Raw genomic sequence first — 23,886 nt, 5'->3', positions numbered from 1 at the left:
CTAACCTTCCAATTTTTTAAAATTTCAGATTTACAATTTACATGTTTTTTAAACAGTTTTGTATATATACATATATACACACACACACACATATATATATATATATATATATATATATATATGTATGCATGTGTTTAACTTCCCTCCCTATTTTTATAAATACAAGATTTTGTTTTTACCAACTTTACCCATCATCTAATTCTGCTTCATATATGTGTCTAGTTTCTGTCTTACAAAAAAGAAAAATCAACACTGGCAATAAAATTTCGAAGTCCTGTTATTCTTTTGCAGATGTGCAAACATAGTTGATCTTTTCTGAAGATTTCATCAAAATTTCTTAAGATAAACTGATACACTGAAGAAGCAACACTGAATCATAAACAGGAACACTTACCATATGTACTACTTCAGGGTAAATGGGTTCTGTAATCACATTGCGATTGTGGGTGATATATTCTACCATTTCACTTAAAGCTGCTCGTTTTACTTCCTTCCACTTTAGGTCACTTAGTGGATCAGAAACAAAGTCAAAAAGTACACAACATTGTCGTAACTTCTGGATAAAAAGCTTTTCTTGATCTGCTGGAGGAACATCTGAAAAGTAAAAATAATTATACAATGTTTAAATTATGCTGTAGTGGATTCACTGCCCTCCCCATTTTCACTTTGTGAAACACAGGTATAGAAGTGTTTCAGATTATAAGCAAACTTTCTAAATCTTCACACAACTTTCAGGAATATCATGTTCCAGAGTATGAACCCCACTGAAATACTCTGTACATATCAGGATGATTTAAAAAATTACAACAGTGACACATAACTTGCCCTTGCCAGAAGCAGACACTGCATGGAAAAAATACATACCTGAAGAAATGCCTGCATATGCTTTGTGTTTTGCTTAAGTAATCCCATGAGCCATTAAAATGACAGATATATGTGAGATTACAAATTATATATAGCAAAAACTTCCAGGATCAGGACTTAAATATCTAGGAAATACTAGATAACTGGCCAGAGGTAAAGAAAGCAGTACCATGTTTTGACTGCAGCAAAAACTCGTGTCCAATTAAAATGGCGACATGATTACAGCACAAAGCTTAAGAAATTAAATGTGAACACACCACAGAGAGTCTGCCTAAGTTTTTACCATAACACATTTTATGTTCCTGCATAATGACTTTTTATTGTTAGATAGGAACTACTAAGGCAGTAATAGCATGTTAAAAAATAGGACTAGAGTGACTTTGTAAATAGTTCTGCAATTTCTCCTAGTCCCACTTCTCCTAGTTGATGGGCTTTTCTTTTTCCTTATAGTTATCATAAAATGCTAACAATTTTCTTACATAAGCAGCAACAGCTACCATCCAAGTATTTCAAGTGGTATTACTGAATACAAGCTCATTGTGTATGTACAATCTAATTACCTGAATGTGCAACAGATCTTCAGTCCAGTTGTTTAAATACCAGTTGCTCTCCTTATAAGTGCCTGAAAAACTTCCTATGATAACAAAGGTGGAATAGCTCCTCTCTTGAAGAGAAGCTACTTGCCAAAGTATTTTTGATATAATAAACCTGGAAGACTTATTTGTTTATAACAGCTGGCAATTTTTTAAAGTTACTTGTGCCTAATTTCTCTGAAGAACAATTCCAGTAAGAAAACTCTGTGTAGTAATAGCCCTGGAGAACATACAGAATAAAAATGCAGCCTTCATGAAAGAAACCACAGCCAGTTATAGACTTTGGTGTCACCAAGACACCTGAGACAGTGCAGAATTCTAGAAGTAGAAAGAAGGTGCTAGGTAACAGGTGTCCCTACGCAGAGCAACAATGTTCTTACAAATAAACCAAAATTCCTGTCCAGCATTGTGAACAAAGCCACACAAATTTTGTATCTGAATATCCGTGCTTTTATTTGAATGAAAAAGTAATGAATAATTTCTCCTGAGAAAATACAAAAAAAGTAATTAATTGAGAAGTCTGCATGCTGAAAGCCAGCCAAATTTGCGACCTGAATGTAAAAAGCCTCCGACACACAAAATGGTTGGAGTGGTCACCTTTCCTCCACTAACTGTAAAACAGAAAAGGTTCTACCCAAAGCATAACAAGTTACACTCAGGGATACTGTGCTATGAATGCATACTCCACAAAATCCAAAACCCAAATACAGACTATAATTACACAAGTAATGGACATACAATTACAGTGATTACAGTACACTAACCTTAAAGAGAGGAAGCATTAAAGATGTAATTACCACTAATAGTGAAAGTTAAAGACTGACAACTAAAAGATCAAGAAACACCCTCAGCTAGGCAAGCCACCTCCCTCACCACTTATTCTGAGGTGGCTTAACTATTTTAAGTACCTCAGTCATCCTCATTATTTGAGAGATCCTCTCTATACAGACTGAGAACCACACATGTTTCTAAAGAACTGTTTTGTTTATTTGGGTGAGACATAACTGCTTCCTTTAAGAGTATTCATTCACAGCTTTCAAGCGTCTGCACCTCACATTTCTTCTAGTACTTTGTCTGGAGTAGTTGCCTTGAAATCAGGATCACCTCTACTTTTAAGGTCTGAAAGGATGATTTCAGCACAATACCAAGCAGAAGGTGGTTAAGAAGATGACTTGTAGCCCATAATTTTTGTGCAGAGTATGTGTGCACACCTGCAGAGCAGCTCTGGGACACCCAATAAGTCATTTATCCTCAGACATTTGCCAGGGACTACCTGGTTATGCTCTTTCAGTTAACTGCAGGCCGATTTCTAAATCACCTTCCAGTTTAATTAAGTGATAACCCCTCACTTCCATTTGCTTAATTAACTGGCATATTTGAAGAGAATGCCACTAGGGAAAAAAATTCCCTACTTGTGCAGCTCTGGTGCTCCATTCCCTGATGACTGTGGGAAGGTCATAATTATTCAGAAGCTACTCCTTGAAATTACACCAGAACTGATACTTAGAGCTACTCAGTAAGCAAAGTTTTTTTTAAAAAAACCCCAAACACCATCACTTCCAATCAAACCAAACCAAAATTCCATATATTCTGCTCCCCTTCTCCAACTGGTAGCAATGGTTTACATAATTTTCACAGGACTTGCTTCTGAACAGTAGCAGTAGAATAATCTTTTTTATTCACTCCAAACACTTATCCCTGTCAGTACTCATATCTTAAATGAGTACTATTTTTGCTCTTCTACTGGAACAGAGTACAGTTTGTTGTAATCCCAAAGATGGTCAGTCTCATATTTGGATTGAAGGTTTATCAATTCCTGATACACCTTTACAGAAATTTATTATGGCACATTTTATGCCTAAGCCTGCATCATTTATCCTACTGTTCTTTTTGTAAGAGAGAAATATACACTGGAAAAAGTACCAAAAGACGATAGGTATTATGAGAGTAAGATATGTCTCTGGGACTAAGGGATCAGCTTTTTGCCTTGTTTGGGTTGTCTACAGGGTTTTTTCCTTACAATTACAAGGTAACTCTTGGATCAAGTCATACAATCTACAGATATGTAAGCTCTGCCCCTTCTGTTTTAACAGCATCAATACAGAAACAGCTATTCAGTATAAAATTTTCAACATCATCTTAGCATGTGGCCGTACCAGATTTTCTGTATACTGATGAGTATAAAATAAGATACTTTCCACTTTATAACTGATACAAGCTGTGCTTTTATTATCAGATTAACTAGACCAATATCTCATTCTGAAAGGCACCACTTCCAGTCTGTATTTTCCTTTGAAACAGCCAGGTAAAAATCAGAGGTCTAAGCTTGGTACCTAAGCTACCAAGTGCCTTAGCAGAACACAAATAATTGGCTGAAAAGTTTAAATTCAAACACTGAACTCAGTATGGAAACAGATTCTTTGGAAGGTTCAGGCATGTCTTCAGTAATTCCTACTGTGAGTTCACTGCAAGCAGACTTCACACTGGTAGCTGTCCTCGACCTCGCGTGTTTCTAAGCCAGGATGTGGCACTGGTCTGCACCCAGGAGCTACCACCACCACCCCTTCTTTTGTTATGTATACATCAGCTGAAGAACTAAAACCTGTGAATATTCTAACAAAGCAAGATGTCTTCATATTAAAACAAAATTTTCCTGGTTTTTAAGAAAATTAGCTAAGGTAAAAAAAAACCAAAAAACCCATAAAACACTGGAGTTTGTTTTCAGTGCCTGAGCTTATGTTCAGTATTCTATGACACACAAATATTTTTGCTGTGCAGGACTGTGGAGATCTTACTGTTCTCTTAATTATATTTCTGATGTTCCTTCAAATCTGTAAGTTGTATTTTTAGTTATGTATTGTAACAGTGACATCACTGGGCACTGATGGCAGATCCATCCCTATCTTTTTCATTGAAGCCAATTCTGTGACAACAGTGTAATATAATAAAGGAGGACAAAAGGCAAAGCACAGTAAGTGGGTGACCCAAAGATGTCACATGAAACAGCTGATTTCTAGTACAGATTGGAACTGAAATAAGGCTGAATTTCAAGTTTTAGGTCATATTCTGACACAGAAAAGAGCTGATGCAATTCCTACCACAAAACAATTTGTGGTCAGTAAAACATACTATATTACATCATTTTAAAATCAGAAAACCAGAGATATGGTTAACAAGTAGCAAAAAAAAAAATTCAGAATACAAAATTAATTTCAGTTTTGTGACTATTTTTTTACTCATATATAAAAGCTTAGCAGAGGTATGAGATTTGGTTGGCTGCCAGGTCCCTATCTCATTGAAGGAGAAGTAGCTCCTTTTTCTTAGAAGGTCATAGAAAAAAGACAAATGGAACATCATATGCTGAAAGTAGATGCTTCTTTAATACACTGGTGTAGAGCAGATGATGCCTCCTTGCAAGTAGACAAACTTGCACTGATATTGCTCCTATGCCAATCATGAAACGTGTTAGCAACCCCCATGAATGACTAGAATTGTTAATGATTTGGGAAAACAACATTTAATTGTCAAGTAGAGTGCTACCCAGAGGATATCTCCTAATTTATTGGTCACATGGTCCCTTCTGCTAGTCAAAAGTATTAGTGCATTTTAAATTTTATGTTCATCAGCAAAAAAAGCGGCATTACTGAACCTTTGTAAGATGCCCTATAGAGTTGTACTTCAACAAGGGACCTCTAGTAACTTGCAATGTTCTCTTGAAACACTTCAGTTGACAATACCACAGCAGCATTTTTACAAAGAATACAGTCCAGTGCCGTAAGAGAAATGGAAACCGCCAGACACAAAGACAGAGGAGCTACACAGCACGGAAAGGGGAATATAATCTGTCAAAACATAGGTTTACCAGAACTAATACTTTTTCCAAAACTAGGGATCAAGTCCTTAAAAATGAGAAGAATTAGAAAAAAAATAGGATGTTACAAAAGCTGAACCAACACCTGATAAAATTCCATTTAAAATATTTACTTTATTTTGAAATTGTATAACTACCATCCTAATGCAAAGCAAGACAGGCTATTCTGGAATGATTTTTATTGCATTTCTATTATATGACCAACTCTTTATAGTTTTTAGTGATTTTACTGAAATCATGATGACAATAATTAACACTAATTAAAGATGACAGTCTCCCATTAACAGAATTATATCCTAACACATGATATTGGAAGTAAGTGGGTGGCACAGGGAAGAAAACTTCCAATTCATGCACGGACAAATTTAATTAAAGCTATTTCTTTTAGCAGCATATAAAAATAAACTCAAGGAACACCAGAAAACACTAAAATTATACACAATACATTTTATACTATAACTAGCAACTAATAGTGGGAATTTGGCTGCAGACAACTCAGAGCAGGCAAGATGTTGTATGGATACACTGGACTAACAAATACATAGAAGATACTGCTGTTTATATTGTTTTATTTATTGACCCTGTAGAAACATTTATTTGCCAAAAAAAACCAACAAAAACCCAAAAAACTTAAAAACAATAAAAAATTACTACAATTACCAAAAAGTCACAGGAACACTCATGGAAAAACAGAGTGCTGGTACTAAGCTCAAGAGAGCACCACATATAAACATTTGAAGTGGTACAGAAGATGAACTAATTTCTGTTCTTCATCTCACTATTGAAGATTAAGGGATGTACAAGTCAGTATGTGTCAGTGTTATAAAGTGTCATAAAGAATACAGGCCTAATCTAAAAGAATTGAACTCTAAACTCAAGGTCCTTTTCCAACTACCATGTATGAGACCTGTAAACATTCCTGTTTTGTTTTTTTCAAACACTTCAGAGACATTTCCCATCAGAAATAGGACATTGAAGAGAGCAGATAGACTTTGTCTCATCTACAAGCTCATGACTCCCAAACAATTCTTGATCAGTAATTAAAAATATTTTACAGGCACTTTGAGCTCCTGTAAGGATTACAAGAAAACACTTAACTACTCCAACCAGCTATTATCAAAGTAAAGCTGTTTTGTTCAAGGCCAGCTAGAAGGTGAGCTGAGAAGAGCAGGTGGGTGCACAGGGGAAGTTTCCAGTCTCAGGCAGTGCTTGGACAGCGAACCAAAATTCCAAAGTGTGTCCTTCACCTGTATCAGCTGCCCTGCTGCAGGCCTGTGATGTTCAGCACCTGTGCAGGTACCCCAGAGACATGGCAATGAGACCTAGCTGCAATTACAGGCCAATGCCCACCCTTCTGCATTCAAGGAACTGAGCTGCTGCCAGAAATACCATTTGGCTGCTCTTCAGATAACAGAAATTTGTAACTGGAGAAAACCCTGCCTTTCATTTCCCTGTATTTGAAGAAATTACACTGTTCCTATCTGCCACCGTTATACATTTTCAACTGAAAAGCTGACACCCAAAATGTGATAGACACACAAAATACAATTACTTCCCTAAATACTGATAGGAAAAAAAGGTTAAAAACAATATTTAGGATTATAAATATGTGGCACATCTTCTACCTAAATCTCAAAAGCAAGTCTATTTCATTTAATTTTCAAGTAGTTCAATTTTTGGACACTCAGATACTCCATCTTATTTAAAGATGTCTTCTTTCCACCAAACAAGTTCTGTTTAGTAATAAGCATTCAAACTTTATATTTTTAATAAAGCAACAGCACTGATATTGCTCCTATGCCAATCTGCAGCCTGGATCAAGCTGTAACTCCACTTACAATGAAAAAGTTATTTCACCTGTGACAGCTTGTGTATGAAAATAACCTCAATCATGTGCCCAGCACTGGGGTCCCTGTTACAGGAAGGACAGGGACCTGCTGGAGTGAGCCCAGTGAAGGGATGAAGATGCTCAGAGGGCTGGAGCACCGCATCTGTGAAGACAGGCTGTGGGAGATGGGGCTCTTGTGCACCCAAGAGCAGTCTGGGGAGAGCTTACAGCACCTCCCAGTATGTAAAGGGGCTACAAGGGAGCTGGAGGGAAACTTTTTACAAGGAAATGGACTGACAGGACAAGGGGTAATGGCTTTAAACTGACAGAGGGCAGGGTTGGTGCAGTAGACATTAGAAAGAAATTCTTTACTGAGAGGGTGGTGAGACACTGCAACAGGTTGAGCTGAGAATGTCCATCCCTGGAAGTGCTCAAGGCCAGGTTAGATGGGGGTCTGAGCAGCCCAGTCTGGTGGAAGGTGTTCAAACCTATGGCAGGGGGCTGGAACTGGATGTTCTCTAAGGTCCCTTCCAATCTAAACCATTTTATGATGTGATTTTATGATACAGAAGTGAGGAGGGGGAAGGCAAGAACAACATTAAGGTACATAGCATTTAAGATTTTTGGTTTCTACATAAAGAAATCTCTTGGCTAAATTTTCATTCAAAAGAGTGGCTTTTCATTTGATTATGAGGCTTTTAAAGTAAATTTTTTTTTATGTAATGAAAAAAAAAAGGCTGTTAGAATCGAATAAGCTATTACCAGACTAATTAAACAGCAACTGAAAAATAGAAAGAGGAAAAAAAAAGGACAGCACCTCAAGAATCCTACAGTTTAAAGGAGCCTGAAAGGAATGGGAAGCACATATTTTGTCAGTCCCAGCGTGAAGCTCAAAGCAGGTGCTTTACAGCACTAATCCCCTCTGAAATCTCCAGTCACTGGGGAATCCAGCACTGGTGGCAGCCTCCTCCTAACAGAGACTGCACTGTGGCTTTGAGGATAGAGGAACTAAGTAATGACATTTAACTGGCAAAGATTTAAGATGGGAGATTTTAAGGACTGATTAATAACGAAATAGGAAAAAAGGTCTGCTGTCATTTTAAACTATTTGGCATAATTTTTACATACTAAACAACCTGAGGCACTGAAATTACTGCCTGTAACTTTATTCCAGGTGTAAATCATAAGTCTGATGATGATAAGGGCAGATCAACAGTGAATAATATGTATACCATATTATCTAATGATTTTTTTCCAAAGCAGACCAATGTCACTGTGAACCAAGAGCTTGCTTTAAAAGAGTTTTATCAGAAGTCAACTGTTTTATTAGAAGCTATGTGAAATTTTTAAAAAACTTAAGAGGATATTTCTAATATGGTTAAAAGAAATAAGGATTTTTGACACTATATTAAAACATTTAAAAACAGAAAGTGAAAAGTAAAAGCAATGATAACTGCATAAATATTTTAAAGGCAATGTAGCATAAAGAGGAAAGCAGGAATGCTTATACAGGAAATGACATGTGAAACAGCCAAAATGGGCTTGAGCTAATGAAATGGAAATTGTACCTGAAAATTAGGGAGAAAAATGGCAAGGAGGATAATCAAACAGACAATGGAAGAAAAAAAGTGTCTTAATGGGGAAGGAGACAAACCAAAGAAAGAACTCTCAGTAAAGCTTTTTGGCACACATACAGTAAATGACAGCAAACCTCACTTTTAAACACAAAACACTAAGAGAAAACCCCTCGATTTCATAACCACTAGAGCGTACTTGAATTCACTCTCAAGTTACCCAACATCTTCAAATGTGCTTGAAAACTTTAAAATTGTTTTAAAATATATGTAACAGTCTGTCTGAGAAAATGAAGCACTACTGTTGTGAGACCAGGCCTCAATAATATTCTGTAACATTACTGAAGTGTGTGGTGTAAGTTAGAAGATTTGAAGAAGAAATACATAAACCTGAATAAACTGCCACTCTGGACACTTGGATGAAGTATCAGGTAATCAAGCCTACCCATCTGCTGTAAGCAAATGCACAGTTTCCTTAAACACACCCAAACTCCACACACCAACCCCTAATTTTAGTCAGATACTGCTCTGAGTCTGAGTAACTTGTCAGTCAATAGTACCTGTCACACATCCGTGATAAATACAATTCAAAGAACACTCAACTGCCAAAATGTAAAATAACTCTGTTCCTTCTCCAGAGCCTGTCAGACTGCCTCCCCCTCTCCTCACTCCCTGTGCATTTGCTAAACCTGGGGGCTGCTGCTTGCTTTCTGCTGGATGCCAAAATTGGTGAATTTAACAATGACACTTAGAATAATCATTAACAGATATCACAAGCTGGGTTTTGTGTAGGCTTAGAAATAGATTACACAATAGATTACAAAGCAGGAAGAAAAGCTCCCCCCAGCTTTTCTGTGAACAAACCTGATGTGTTTCACACTCCAACGCAACCTAAAGCAAATACCCAGTCCCCACACAGGAACTCTGGTTAAAGTTATAAGCATATCCTTGCTTGTCTGAAGCAAACATTTATTTTGATATTAACAAAAACTTCCATAAACCTTCCTTGAGGACAACCCTGGTATAGTTTTCTAAATTATCCACTCTATTTAAAATTAGAAATAGGAAGGGCAAGTCTTTTCTCACAGGAAGAGCTTAAACAGCACAGGTCACAGTGAGCCTGAGATGCAAACTAAGATCCTGAATGGCTGATCAATGCCTAAATCATCCCAAACTGTCACACATCGTTACAAGATATGCAAAAGTGTTTCACCAGAAATCAACAGGACTTTTGTGGTTTTCTTGAGAGCAGTTTCTTAACATACTTCAGTAGACAGCAAGCCTATCTCTAGTACAGGGTGGTTTTTGTATGTATCTGGGTTTGTTTTTTTTTTTTGGGGGGTGGGGTGGGGTAGGGTTTTTGTTTGGTTGGTTTGGGTTTTTTCTTGTTTGATTGTTTGGGATTTTTTTTTTGTTTGTGTTTGATTTTTTGTATCCACTGGGAAAAAACCTCCAATTCAGTGCATAGTTTTCCTCAATGATCAAGCAGCACACAAACAATGATTTGGTAAGAAAATAAAGAAATATATTTAGAACTAGGTCAGTAAATTGCTTAGCAGTCAATGCTGGCCATGTCAAATGCTAAGAGCAATTATGAGCAGTTCTCTGTTAGGAAATAAAAACTACTTTCTAGCAAAGAAAATTCTGACTCAAACAAAGTAGAAAGCCAACTATGCCCATTTAAAAATACACGCTTTCAACATCTAAGAACACTGAATACACAATATACCTGCACGTTTTTCAGGAATTATATGCATAATGATTTCCTATTTAACCCAAAAATTATTCCTGCATAATCCAACATTATTTTCCTCACATCACATTTGTCTGAAAACATACACATTTGTTCAACAGATGTCTTCAGTCTCTGGTCAAACTAATCTCCAGCCTCACAAAGGAATTCTAGCAAGAACTGAAAATGCACCTCTTAGCTAAAGTGTCCCTATTGCTTGGCTGCCAGAAAAGCTGACACTCTGCTGATAATTTACACTCCTCTCACACAGGAGAAAGAGTGAAATGCAGTATGGAATAGATTTAAATTAGAGCCTCCAAGAAATCTGTACATTTACAGGGCACAAACAAGTTGATTTGCTGTATTAGCTATGAATCCAAGATTGACTCCATACTACATGTCCAGAAGTCCTGGACATGTTAAAACATCTTACTCCCAGCACATTTTTCAAAATATTCATTATTCTATTTATATTTCCCCTTTTTAACAGAAGATTTAATATGCAATGAAAGGAACTTGTTCTAATTTCTTCCATTTAACGACAAGTTTTGAAATGCTTTGTTCCTTAAGATACATTAATGATTATTGAGTTTCCAATAATATGAAATAAGAAAAGTTATGCAGTGAAATACAGGCTTAAAACTTTGCTTTTGAGAGGATGTGTAATATTCTGATTCAAAAGCCATAAAAATCTTCATTTTCTACTGGGACAAGAACAAATCAGTTTTTATTGCATGCAAACAACTTTAAGACAGACCTCAAAAAACCTCAGTGGATCAATTTTTGGATTTTAAGGCACTTTATACAGATTAGATGTAACAGGAGCAAAAAGTATAAAAATATTATGGGAATAGGTTAGAAAAAAAGATCCATTGTTACAACTAGTTTGTCTGGAAAATTTTTTGAAGACAAACTTATTACACCCAAAGAACAGACATCACATTGGTTTTTTGTAGGCTTTGATAATTTTGTTCAAGTTTTCTTTCCAGTATGAGTAAATGAACACAGGACACCTTTGAAACATCATGGACACTGTAATACATTCACTTTAAATATAAAAGTAGTAACAGGATTTGGGTCTAGAGGCTGTGTGAAGCCACACAGCTGGTAGATTTAATCCAAAATGCAAATTAAAAAACTTCCATAAAAATCTTTAAAATTAAAAAGTGCTTCAAATTGGTAGGCTTCTAGAAACAGAAAAGTCCCAAATGAACATTTTTTTAACTTAGTTTTTAAATTTTAAACTTCACGTATAATTTTTTCTTCATGAAATTCAGCTCATTATCAGTAACAAGAGCAATTATGAAAATTGACACAAAACTGTCACTTCCACTACTGATAACAATGCAGAGTCAGATCCCACCCCTAAGTTTAACTACACTTTTATTAAAGAAAACTGCATTGTCAAGTTATAGCAGAAATGGTACCAATGATTTGTATGCACATTATGTGGAATTGATTAAAGGATGTGCATATGTGGCTTTAAAACATCATGTACTCCAAGTGCCATTTATCTCAGTTTTATCACTTCAGACAGGGTGGTGCACACAGCTCTGTGAGGCTGCTGAGACTCTGCTTTACCTGTGTGAGGTGTCCACCCCCAGCACAAAGGTTAGAGCACAGAAGCCACCTCCCCCAGATGAACATCTTGTCTACATATGATGCAAATAACCCTGTATCTATTGAATATCGCTGTGTGTGGTTTACAGCGCAGTTTCAGTAGCTAATTACTTGACAGCACATGGAATTAATTTTACAGAAGTCTAAATTATTTATTAGAAGCTTCAAACAGAAATGGAAATAAAAATTTTCCACAGAAACAGATGACACTTAATTTTACCTTAAAATGTATTTCACAGCAACCACCACAAAACAGTGTGAATAAAAATTTGAGGGCATCCATTTTTGCTTCCTTGAAAGGGCATGCACATTACTCCATGAGTCAGTAAAAGTACTGTAAAAATTCCAGCTGACTACCTTCCTACAATTTCATGGTATTTTTAGCTCAACAAAAAGTCCCCTCTAGAGACGTTTTACAGTCATGCCCTCAGATATTTCACATGCAGTGTGAACACTTAACATCCTCACTGTTTCCAGCAGAAGAACACGTACATACACTCTTCATATTGGGGTCTATATGAAGGTAAAAACAACCCAAAAAAGTCAAGAAAGGAGGAGTGACAGAGAACAAAGAGTAAAGGCAGTAGCAAGGTAAAATACACTCTGATAGAAAGTGCTGCATGGTAAGTGGAGAGTTAATAAGCATGTCACCATGTTAAAGGCAGCAGGAATAATACTAAATAACCTCCTTTAAACTTGCTTTTGGTCAAATATTAAAACCACTCTGCATGAGTTTCTTTGGTATATATGTTAAAAAACCATCAGTCTATGTCTGGCAATGTCTGAATGTCCTTCCAAAAGATCTAGCAAAACAGTGCAAGAAGTAATACAACAACAGAGCCATTTGTACCAATATCAGTCCTTTGATAATTCAGGTGATTATCTAATGCTAACATATGAAAGTTTTCATAATTTGATATATACAAGAGGCCTAAGTTCATTAAGAACAGAACTGCTGTTTGTCCTTGAGGAAGATGGCCTTGGTTCTATTTTTTGAGGCAACACTTTTAGAAAGGAACAGTGGATGGGTTTCAAAGCTAACAATTAAGTGTACAAGTCATTAGGCAATGTTAAACAGCAGCAGGCTCAGAATTTTCTAGGAGAAGTTGGAAACTTTTGGCAAGATGGATGACTATGAGCTCCAGGAGTCAGGCCATGTACCTGTGGAGGAACATAACAGCCCAAACACAAGGTTGATACCTGTTCTCACCCCTTCAGGTTACCAAATTATAACTGGCTAATGGGGGAGAAAAGGGAAGAACAAGCATTTTCACCTCCTTTAAATCTCAACTGAGGTTTATCCATTAGATCAAAACCCAACTATGACCTGCAAGCAGGACAGAAGGTGCGTGCTGATCATGGGAAATTCCATTTATTGGACTGGAAAGACTAAAAAAAGTTTTGAAGGTCCTTTGCATGGAAATATTTACAAACAAGCCCTCCATTTTAAAATTTAAATTCACTCAGAGAAGTAACACAGTTCATCACTACTATGGAAGCATCTCAGAAGAAAATTAAGATGTCTCCTCTATCCACCTTTCCTCCCAGGAAGACTGCTCACTTCTTACAACAAAGAGTGGTTGTACCTTAAATATTGACTGATTTAAATGTGCTAAAGAATTAAAGAAAATTAGGATTTAAATAAACAAATGTGCTCAGACTGAACAAGTTCACCATCCTTAAAACAGCTGCTTAGGTGGATGGTGCAAGATGCATTCTAAGGTGTAGATTATAGTTACACAGAAAATACAGAAGGAATAAACCAGATTAATTTTCTGCTGCAGAAAATACTAAGAGGAAAAACCAGTATCATGAAATGTGACTTTGAGATTTTTTGGTATGCTTTTATAATCAGATTAGGCTAGCTTCAGAGTATAATAAAATATTATTACCCTCAAAAAAGCAAACTCAGCACATGTAAAGGCACAGCACATGCTTGAAATGCATCAAGTTCTTGGAAAGTACTGGAAATTTGGTAAGTGACAATTATCCTGGGATTTTTGTATTTTTAACATAATGTTGTTATAATACAGGAAGATTACTACAAACATGTTGTAAGGATGTGTTAGAAATGACACTGTTCAACATTTTCATAAACACCACAGAAGATGAACAGCAAGGTCACACAGTTTGTTAAAAGCTGTGCTCTTTGTCAATTCAAACTTGTCAAAGAAGGCTAGAGAAAAATCTCACAGTACTGAGCAAGTTAATTCAACCTATTAGAGCTTTCCAAAAGCTGATAAATGTAAAGAAACGTGGGTGAAATAGCTGTCTGCGTACATTTATTAATTCTATCTTATTCAGAAGGTATGGACTGCTGCTGAGCTTCTAACTGAAGATTTAGAAATGAATAAAACATTCTTTTAGCATGCCAGTGTTTTTAATACTGCATGCAGTTCCAGTCACCCATCTTTAACAGTTTGCTAAAACATGGTAAGAATAATTTAAAACACCATTAACACCAAAAACTGTGAGTTAACAGAAGTAAAAGTACTACTAATAGGCATGCTAGCACCAAGTATTAAAATGTTTGCCTTAGTAACTAAAAAGAAATGAAGGGGCATAAAGAGACTTTACAGTAAGAATATTGTTCTTTGAACTTGGATTAAAAAAAAAGACATTTAAATTAATATTGTAATTCTTTTATGCTACAGCAAGGTCAATAATTCTTTGGTCCCACAAGAACCAAAGAATGACAGAATCATAGAATAATTTTCACCACAAGGGACAGTCATTTCTGCTACTCTAATCCCCCACTACATAAACCCAGCTGCTCTCCAGTCAAAGTACTTCCAATTACAGAGATTTCACAGCCCCTTCTGGAATCTTGTTCCAGCTTTTAACCACTTTTATGGTGAAAATATTTTCGCCTTGTGTACAATTGCAATCTCCAGAGTTTGCCAAGTCATACTGGTTACTTTTCATTCCGCCACTGTGGATTTCTGAGAGGAGCATGGCTCTGTGCTCTACACCCTCCCATCAGTTAGTTGAGGATCAAATCTCCCCTTAACCTTCCTTCCTTTAGGCCAAACAAATCCAGTTCCTTCAGCCTCCTTTGTACATCATGAGGTAAATGGCTGCTGTTCTGTGGGCTGAGTTTGGTCTGTACTACTTCTGAAGTGAGAGCTTTGGGCTCTGCTTCCCTTTTAATTACAGAATGGATAATTTTTTATTCTTCTTTTAGCTCAGACACAATTCCTGCAAAGCAACAGTCTAGCAACAGTTTTTAGCAACTCTGGTTAGACAGAAGTATTTTCAGGTCAATTATTTTTCACGACAAACACGCAATGGATTCTTTCTAAAATGAAAGTGCCAAGCTTTTCTCCTTTAAGATATAAATTGCCCAACTAAACAAAGATCTTTCACTACCTTTGAGGAATATGCAAATTTCTATCTAAATACTCAGATATTTACATCACAGAAACACTACCACTGACATTTTTTGCCCTGAAGAACACTATGTAAAGGTGGAATCTGACATACCTTCCATGATCCCTCACACAAGATGAACAAGGAGCACACAGAAAAAATGGACAAAGTTAACATAAATCATCTTTGAAAAAAGTCAAAGCATCTTGCACAAAATCTAAAGTAACTTCAATAATGACAAGTCAAATCTGTCAAAAAACATTTGCTGCTCTGGAAGGCAAAGGAGAAGGATGGACAATGAGATATTTGAAACATGTTATGGCCTACAGGAAGCATCAGTTTGAGTTAACATAGTATCAGGGTGTTCTCACCCTTCTTCCCACACAATTTTCAGTATGTCTTGCAAAACATCTTGAAAATAACTTTTGAAAAGCATGAACAGACATTACCAGTCCCAGCCAGTCAGCAACCAAGCCATTAAAGTAACCTTTATATTCTAATTCTGCCACTGCAGATCAGAACAGAGTTTTATATGTATTTTGTTCAAAATATGTCTTGAGTTCATGGAGACATTGGCATCTGGGCTACTTCTATGGTCTGACAAAACAATATTAAGGGATTTTTGTCATCAACACCGGTATCAACACATTTTCCTAATGAAAAACATCTCCTCCCCCCTGAGAATTCATATTCTGCCTACAAAATGAATGACTATTATTTTCTACCTGTTACTACATGCTGTACTATAGTTATGGTTTTGAACACTCAACAGTAAATATGAACTGGTAGCTCTGAAGTCTAGTGGCAAACATTTACTGTTTGTCCTAATCCATGCAGCTTTTACAGCTGCTTTCTCTGACTGAAGTGCTGAGATGGAAATCAAAATGTTTCCTTTCCCCAAGCCTCACCTTGTTTTTGTGGCTCATCTGCTCAGGGCCCTGAATTCACTTCCATCACCCTGGGGTCATGGAAGGGCTCCATATGGAGGGATGGATCCTGAAAACACCATCCAGACCTGCTTCCTTCCTTGCTGTAGAAGTGCTAAATTCATGATACCTAATAACTCTCTGTGCTGTCTTAGTGTCACTTTGATTGCAAGTGGCCTGTCAATGCACAAAGATCCCAAAGGAGCTCTCCATGCAGATATCCCATGCCGAGTTCCTTCAGCTGCATTGGTTTCACAAGGTCAAGCCTCCATCCAAGATCACAAACCACAGCAGTTATTCCATGGCTGTAACAGCTGCTTAAACTGAAATTGTGATTTCCCTTGAAGCCTTATATCATTCCAATACCACTAAGTTTTCAGTTGATGATGGCAATAAGTGACAATCAATTCAAGGGCATAATGCTCAGCTACCTTTGTACTCTAGAAAGACCAATGCAGCAGCAGCATAGCTCAGATCCCCAGGAGAGCCTGTTGCTGACTGAAGGCTCACTACCCCAACAGGCCAACCACTCTCACTGAGGCAATGTTTTCAGCACAAGCAGATAACACACAGCAATGGTGCCACACCACTTGCATTTAGCGTGGATTAGGCTCTTTTGGTGCTTGTTATTTTCCACCAGTGGGTCAAAAGTCACCTGCATTTCTGATTTCTACACACTGCTCTTGAACAACTGCCAACAGTCTACAGTTGTGACAAAGGGCACAGTCTTGCAGTACCTGAATGAAGAGAGCAGCTATTCTGACACTGAGCAGGCTCAGCTGACAGTCCTGTGGCTGCTGAACAAGTGCTCAGTGCAGAGGGACACCAACCTGGGAAGTCAACACACCAGGATGCAGACCAACGAGGCACATGACAGGACAACCACACAGCTGCAACCCAGCTGAGGCAACAACCAAGGCCACAGCCTGAGCCTAAAGCCAGCTCCTGAATCAAAGGGGAACCCCACCACGCTCACAGCTCTTTCCACAGCACTCTGACTCAGGATTACGTGGCTGCACCATACCCAAGGTAAACTTGAGTACAGGCAGCCAAATGAACTGCTGGAGGATGGGGTATTTGTGGCCATGACACCTCCTACCCTACAAGTACCCACTGCTCCTTCCTTTGGTGATGTTGGACACAGTGTCAGCAACGGCAGTCAGTAAAATTCTGGCATTCTTATTTCCTATTCACAGGACTTTAACATAATTTTTAAAAATCAATTGCATCTTTTTCCAACTGTGTTGCTTATGTAAAGCTGTAAGCAACCCAGACAACAAAGTTCCTTACAGTTCAGGATGCACACGACAAACAATGTCTGGAATGATATTGTTGCTTGCTAAAAATTTCCTTTTTATTCTGCAAGCATTACATATTTCATATGATCCAGGTACAGAAAGTGCTTTGGAATTAACTTTATAAGTAAGAGTGCAATTTTTATTTTCAATTAAGTACTAACAGTTTAGTCCACAAGGCTTCACATATTTTTTAGAAGCAAGATTGAGTTCAAATATGGTACCTACACCATCTCAAAATTTAAAAAAATTTATGGAACTGGTGCTTAAGAATTTTTTTTTCTATTTCAACAAACGATATCTATGAGAAACACCTAAGGGGCTTATGCCCCTACCCCCTGTCCTTGACCTTGAAGTTTTAGCTCTTACAGTTGCCAAGAGGAACACTTCTACTAGAAATTTAATCCTATATTACAACAGATGATGCAAAAGGACAACTGTAAAAGCAGCATGCATTGGGACAAACAGTAATAATGTGTCATTAGCCTTCAGAATTACCAGCTAATTTTTACTGCCATTAGAGTTTTGTATGTATTGCTCTGACAGGCTTCATTTTAGAAGCATCAGTAGTGGTAGCATCAGCACAGCTGGTGACATGAGGTACGCATAAAAAACCCAAAGGAACTTCTGAGGTACATATGAAAACCCCAAAGGAACTTCTGCACACTTCAGGGTGCATGAAAGAGACGCTTTGCTCTCCCAGTGTCAAGCAACTCCTCTGGGCTATAATATCAGAAACCCATTCTATTTCCTGCCACCTGAAAAATGAAAAACAATCAATCTCCCAGTAATTCTTTAATTGCTTACAAGAAACTTTACTCTCATAATCAACTGAAAAACTGTAACCAACCAAACTGAAAAAAAACCTTATCACCCAAAAAAACCCTAAATCACAGACCCTTTAACTTCTTCTTTACTACTATATTATTCAGTGCACCAAAAATGTAGGTCTTGGGAAAATAAATTTCAGAACAGTTTCTTAAAATCCATGGTTTCCACAATTATGTATTATTGTAGCAAAGGCAGGATAAGGACTTCAATGACAAGAACCTTGTTATCATATTGAGACAAAGGATTAAGGAAAATCATTGCAATATTTCATCATTCTGATTCCAACCTTTGTTTGTTTTTCTAACTTGAACCTTTAAAAGGTGGCGCTTTTCCCCTTCCAAAAGGCAATACCTATCTGAAAATGAAGATGATTTGTACAGAGTGCCAAGCAAAGGCTTGTCCACAGGTCAGGCACCTCCATTTTATTCCCTTGACAACAAGCATAGTCCCTATTTGAAATCAATGGAATTTTACTGCATTTCCTCCCCAGTCACAGATCAAAATTAGTTTTCTAGAATTCATCTATTGTCACTTCAGACAGAGCAGATTATGGCTCTTTTAAAAGTTAAAGAGAAATAATGATTTTTAAATACGTGAACACCCATGTTCCTACTTAAAAGAACAGACTTCTGAACAGTTGGGGTTTATAAACTTCCAAAGCAAAATTTTTTCAGGGTATGGAATATTAATGAAAAAAAAAAATTTCTTTCCAGTACTGACATCTAGCCTATGCCAGTGAAAGCGGAGAAGCAAAGAATTAAGAACGGTACAAGCTATGTTTCTTGCATATAAATACCATTGTTCAAGATGTGCTCATCCCAGCTAATACATGTTCTGCCTTCATAAAGTTCTAAACCAGAAACACCCTACAGCAGATATTAAAAAAAGGCCTGGTTGCTTAAAAGCCAGCTAAAAAATACACCCAAAACCCCCCAACACAATGTAAAATTTTACTACGTAAAAAATACAGAACAAGAGATACACACTCGATGTACAGAAGCGTCATACCAACATGTATGTTCAAATTATAGAAAATGTAATTTGCAATACCTAGTTCTATACACCCAAAAGAACACATTCTGTGAAGAACTGAACATTCAGAACTGCACAACACGGCAGGCACACAAGAGCTTGCTTGTTAAAGCCAAACCACATCTCTTCTAGGAAATGCCTTCTAAATACATAAAGGATATTTTCATAGTAAGTGTCACATCTCTTTCCCCCCTCCTTCTCTGACACTTCCAATTCTTTCACAAGCTGCAGTGCACATTAAGGCAGCTCTATCCAAACAATTCAAACAAAAAAAGGCTTTGAAGCACACCAAAGGTTTGCCCTTATTCTCTAGAAACGCTATAGGGATAACTCGGCTCTTCCCTGCCCCCCTCAGTACCTTTCTGGGGTAGTGACTTCACATCCTTTGACATCAGCACAGCTTGGAAGGGGGATGGGAGAGTTACGGCAGAAAGCTGTAAAACCTGCTTTTAACTATGTATGCAATGCCACCATGAATTCTTAAACCTTCCCCGAACACATTTAACAGAAAATGGGTTTTGCTCTCCGCCGGTTTTACCGCGGCTGTACCAAACCGAGAGGGACTGAGCTACAAAGGACTTCCTGCTCCCCTTCTCCGAGCTCCACAATAGCCATTTATTCGCTCGTCAGAGGGTCGCGATTCACTCTCGCACGCACAATAACTCACCTCTAATATGCAAAAGGGCCACGGGCTGGAACGGCCCATTGGAATTGGCTGCGTCAACCACCATCCTGCTGCCAGCTCTGTTACATGTCAACATCTAGGCTCCAGCAGGCACGGCACTGTATTCCTTAAGGCAAGAAACCAGCCTCCATTTTAGTTTAAAAAAAGACAGAAACTGAAGCGCTCTGCAGCTGGAGGGAACTGGCTGGGGAGTGATGTCAGCGGGCGGGAGGAGCCCCATTGGCCGACGGCTGCAACTTCAAATGACACCGAGGAGGCCGCGAATGAGCGCGGCCGGTGCGGGGCTCCCCCCGCGCCCGCCACGGCCCCGCGCCGCCCGCGGCAGGGGCGGAGCGGCTGCGGAGATGACGGCCCTGCCGCGTTGGGTTCGGGTTTTTTATTATTGCCAGGATGATCTCATTGCTGCTGTTGTACCCCCGCCCCCTCGATAATATTCAGTAGCACCTGCTAGAAAGAGCGCATGCAGTTTTATTTTTCCTCATTCCTTTGCCTTTCCTTCAGTACGGTTTCTCAGGATTATCAAACCAATGTTTAATTTAACCGTGGAAAAACACAGCACTGAGGGTAACATCTACAACTTCAGCTTTCAAGGGCCATAACAAAAGGTAGTTGGTTTACAGTAAGATACAGGTCCTTAGATTATTACTGTTGATTTAGAAATATAAAACCGCATAAACATTCCTTGCACTGTTTCACCACTGGTTACTAGTATGTACATAACAAATAAAAATGCATATATATGACAAGCAGATGAAAACCTCATGTTTCATGCTGAATATGTCTTTTAATCTAGAAATGGACCTGGATACTTCTATCAATCTAGAAATGGATCTGCCTTCAGTTTATGTTAATGTTTCTAAATTTGGATATTGCACAATACTGGTTTTCCTTTCTAAAAAGATCAGTAATTATAAATAACTTTTAAAACTATTAATGAAAAGTAAAGAAAATTACTAAGAAGCAATATATAAGCACATGGAAGCAGTTTTCCTGCATAATCTCAGAAGTACAATAAAAAAGGCATAGCATAACAATTTCTGAACTTGTTAGTTTGATTATTTAAGGTACTTACAACAAAACTGTGAGAAGCCTTTTTTTTGGTCATATGAGACTTGCACATTTATTTTTACAATGAGCTATTTGAAGGACCATTTTGTCTGCTGGGAGTGATGTTCAGAGAAACTGGCACTGTTACTTGTGCTGTCTCCAGATCTGTCCTTCTGCCCAAATATTGTATGTCACATACTAGTGCAAATGAGTATGCAGATTACTGAATCTATGACACTGTCTTAATTTATATCTCAAGAAGAAAAATTTATATGCTCAAGAAAGAAAAAAAAGGGTGCACATCAGAGGACACTTTTTGATTAAGTAACTTGCTGATGAAAAATTGATATAAAAACAAATTATAGGGCATATGTGTACCTGGTTAGAAAAATTACATCACACTACAATAACGTACTGTCAAAGGTGAGTTAGAGCTGTACTGAATATTATTCAATTGGTGAAGGGAAAAGACTAACTGGGATATAAAAAAGAAGAATATCATCCATAAGACACACAAAGAAATCAATTGGATTTAATGATTGCTGACAAGGCCCAATTTGAAGTAGTACATTCTGGATGTAAACCTGATGAGAAAGACTAAAGACAACAAATCTTTAAAATATTACTTAGTTAAAAAAATAAAGCTCCTGTTTGATGTGGTGTGTAGGTTGTTTGTTTGTTGGTTTGTTTTTAAATAAAATGGACTTGACTGAGAATATCCAAGTATTTTAAAGAATAATTATGGAGGTGGAAGGAATTAATCTTTCTACATTCACTACAAACAGTAAATGCATTCTACCTCAAAGAAGATTAGGTTAGAAATTAAATCCTCTCACAATAAGCACACTTAAAAAACAAAAAACAAAAAACCTGCCAAGTTTCTAGTAATTTAAAAAATGACCAAACATAATGTGTGACATAAATGTAGTTCATCCTGCTTTTGACAACATCAAAACAAGCCACATGAACTTTTTAGACCTCTTCTCTGAGACTACAAAGATTCAAATCCTTTGTCCTTACAATGTAGGCAAAACCAGGGAAGGTGTATCCTCAAAAATGTCATGTTTTTTATCTATATATCTCTTGAGTATACCTTAGAATCATAGGATCATCAAGGTTGGAACAGACCTTTGAAGTCAACAAGTTCAATGTGAGTTTTAGCCTTTCAAAATAAAAAACTACCATAGACATATGCCTTTTAAAAAACTAGATTAAAACCTAGACTGACCTCTAACAGGGTTTTCTACAAGATTTTGATGGATGAAGGAAAAAACAAAACAACTTGGGTATTTTCTGAAGTATTTTCACATGCAGGATCTTGTAGCAAATTCTGTTTCTTTTCCTGATATTGAAGCAGAATTAGATTATTTTATAGTAATAAACCACAGTACAAAGTGGCAAAAATAAGGTTAAAAATTCCAGTTTATCTGGTAACTATATATTTAAGAACAGCTGCTCTATCACTCCTCTCTACTCATGTCTGCTTTAATGGGCAGCTGCTGCCTCTGTCTCTCTGGAACTGCTTGCAAAGATTAAATGGCCAGGAAGGCTGTCCCTGTGGCCATGGACACAATTTCACAACAGAGCAAAAAGGGAACATTAGTTACAGTGCCATTTCCTAATTTATACATAAGCAGGACTTTTATTGTTGGAGGTTCATTAGCAAATTTTAGGTAGTGGTTTAAGAGTCAAGCCCCCTAGAAAATTCTTCATTAGAGAGTAAATGTGACATTCACAGAACTAGCAATACTATTGGCAGATAGGACTCAGTCACATTCAGGAAGTTTTCTTTTGCAAAAATGTTCTCATTCCTTCTTTTTTTCTGGACTCTGTTAGGTCTGAGTCCAGTACTTTAAAAACCACACAGAAACGGGTTAAAATACCCATAAAACAGTGTGTTTCTGGTGTAATTCTGACAGGACACTAGTGAAGCTGAAGTACTTTGGTCTTCATTAGACCTTTTGCTGGTTAACAACATCTGCAGTTTTCTCACCATTGTACAGATTGAGAGTACATTCTGCTCAGGAGGTTTTTATACACTCCCTTTGTTTCAGTTTTAAAATATTTGATTTGCCACCAAAGGAAAATATTTATTTAAGTTGAATTATTATGAGCAACTTCATTTGGGAAAAAAATTGCAAAGAAAATTGAGTTAGGAATTGACTTCCTAATGGAAGAGAAAGAATATTAATGCAAGTGGAGCAGAGCTAATGAAGATCAATGGGAGGAAGAAGAGCTTACTTTAACAAATTTATGAAGACATTTCTGTTGTAAGAAAATGAAAAACAGTATTAACTTCAGCTATTGATTTTTAGAATTAAATGAACAAAAAACCATATTGACAATGTAGCAAGACTGTAGCTATTACAGGTTTCCTCTGAACCCTACTCATCACTTCCAACTTTCCAATGATGGGAATGAAGGAAAAATCCTATAAAGTTCTCAGGATATAACTGGTTGGAAGGGGTCTTACAAGCAGATCCTTTAGTTAGGATCCAGCATTATAGCTAATGAATACTCTTTACACTTGGAGGCTATGTGCCACTTTTTCAAAAACAAACACTCCATTTGGGTTATTGATTTTAAAAACAACCACTCACCCTGCTTCTCATCAGCCCA

The 23,886-nt window shown here is 37.3% G+C and overlaps 1 protein-coding gene across 3 annotated transcripts in view; it reads right to left on the bottom strand.

The window, feature by feature from the left end:
* PPP2R5C (protein phosphatase 2 regulatory subunit B'gamma) overlaps positions 1–23,886 on the bottom strand; it is a 71,461-nt gene that overhangs the window by 22,076 nt on the left and 25,499 nt on the right. For 2 of the 3 annotated variants that reach the window (XM_059474516.1, XM_059474517.1), the window contains exon 4: positions 395–594. In XM_059474516.1, the coding sequence (XP_059330499.1) occupies positions 395–594 (200 nt within the window). Of the gene's footprint in view, positions 1–394; positions 595–20,202; positions 20,327–23,886 lie in introns of all 3 variants that reach the window. The other variant, XM_059474518.1, reaches the window with a different exon arrangement.

Source organism: Ammospiza nelsoni, chromosome 6, assembly GCF_027579445.1.
Source record: "Ammospiza nelsoni isolate bAmmNel1 chromosome 6, bAmmNel1.pri, whole genome shotgun sequence".
NCBI lineage: Eukaryota > Metazoa > Chordata > Aves > Passeriformes > Passerellidae > Ammospiza > Ammospiza nelsoni.
This window is presented reverse-complemented; position numbering and strand designations above follow the sequence as displayed.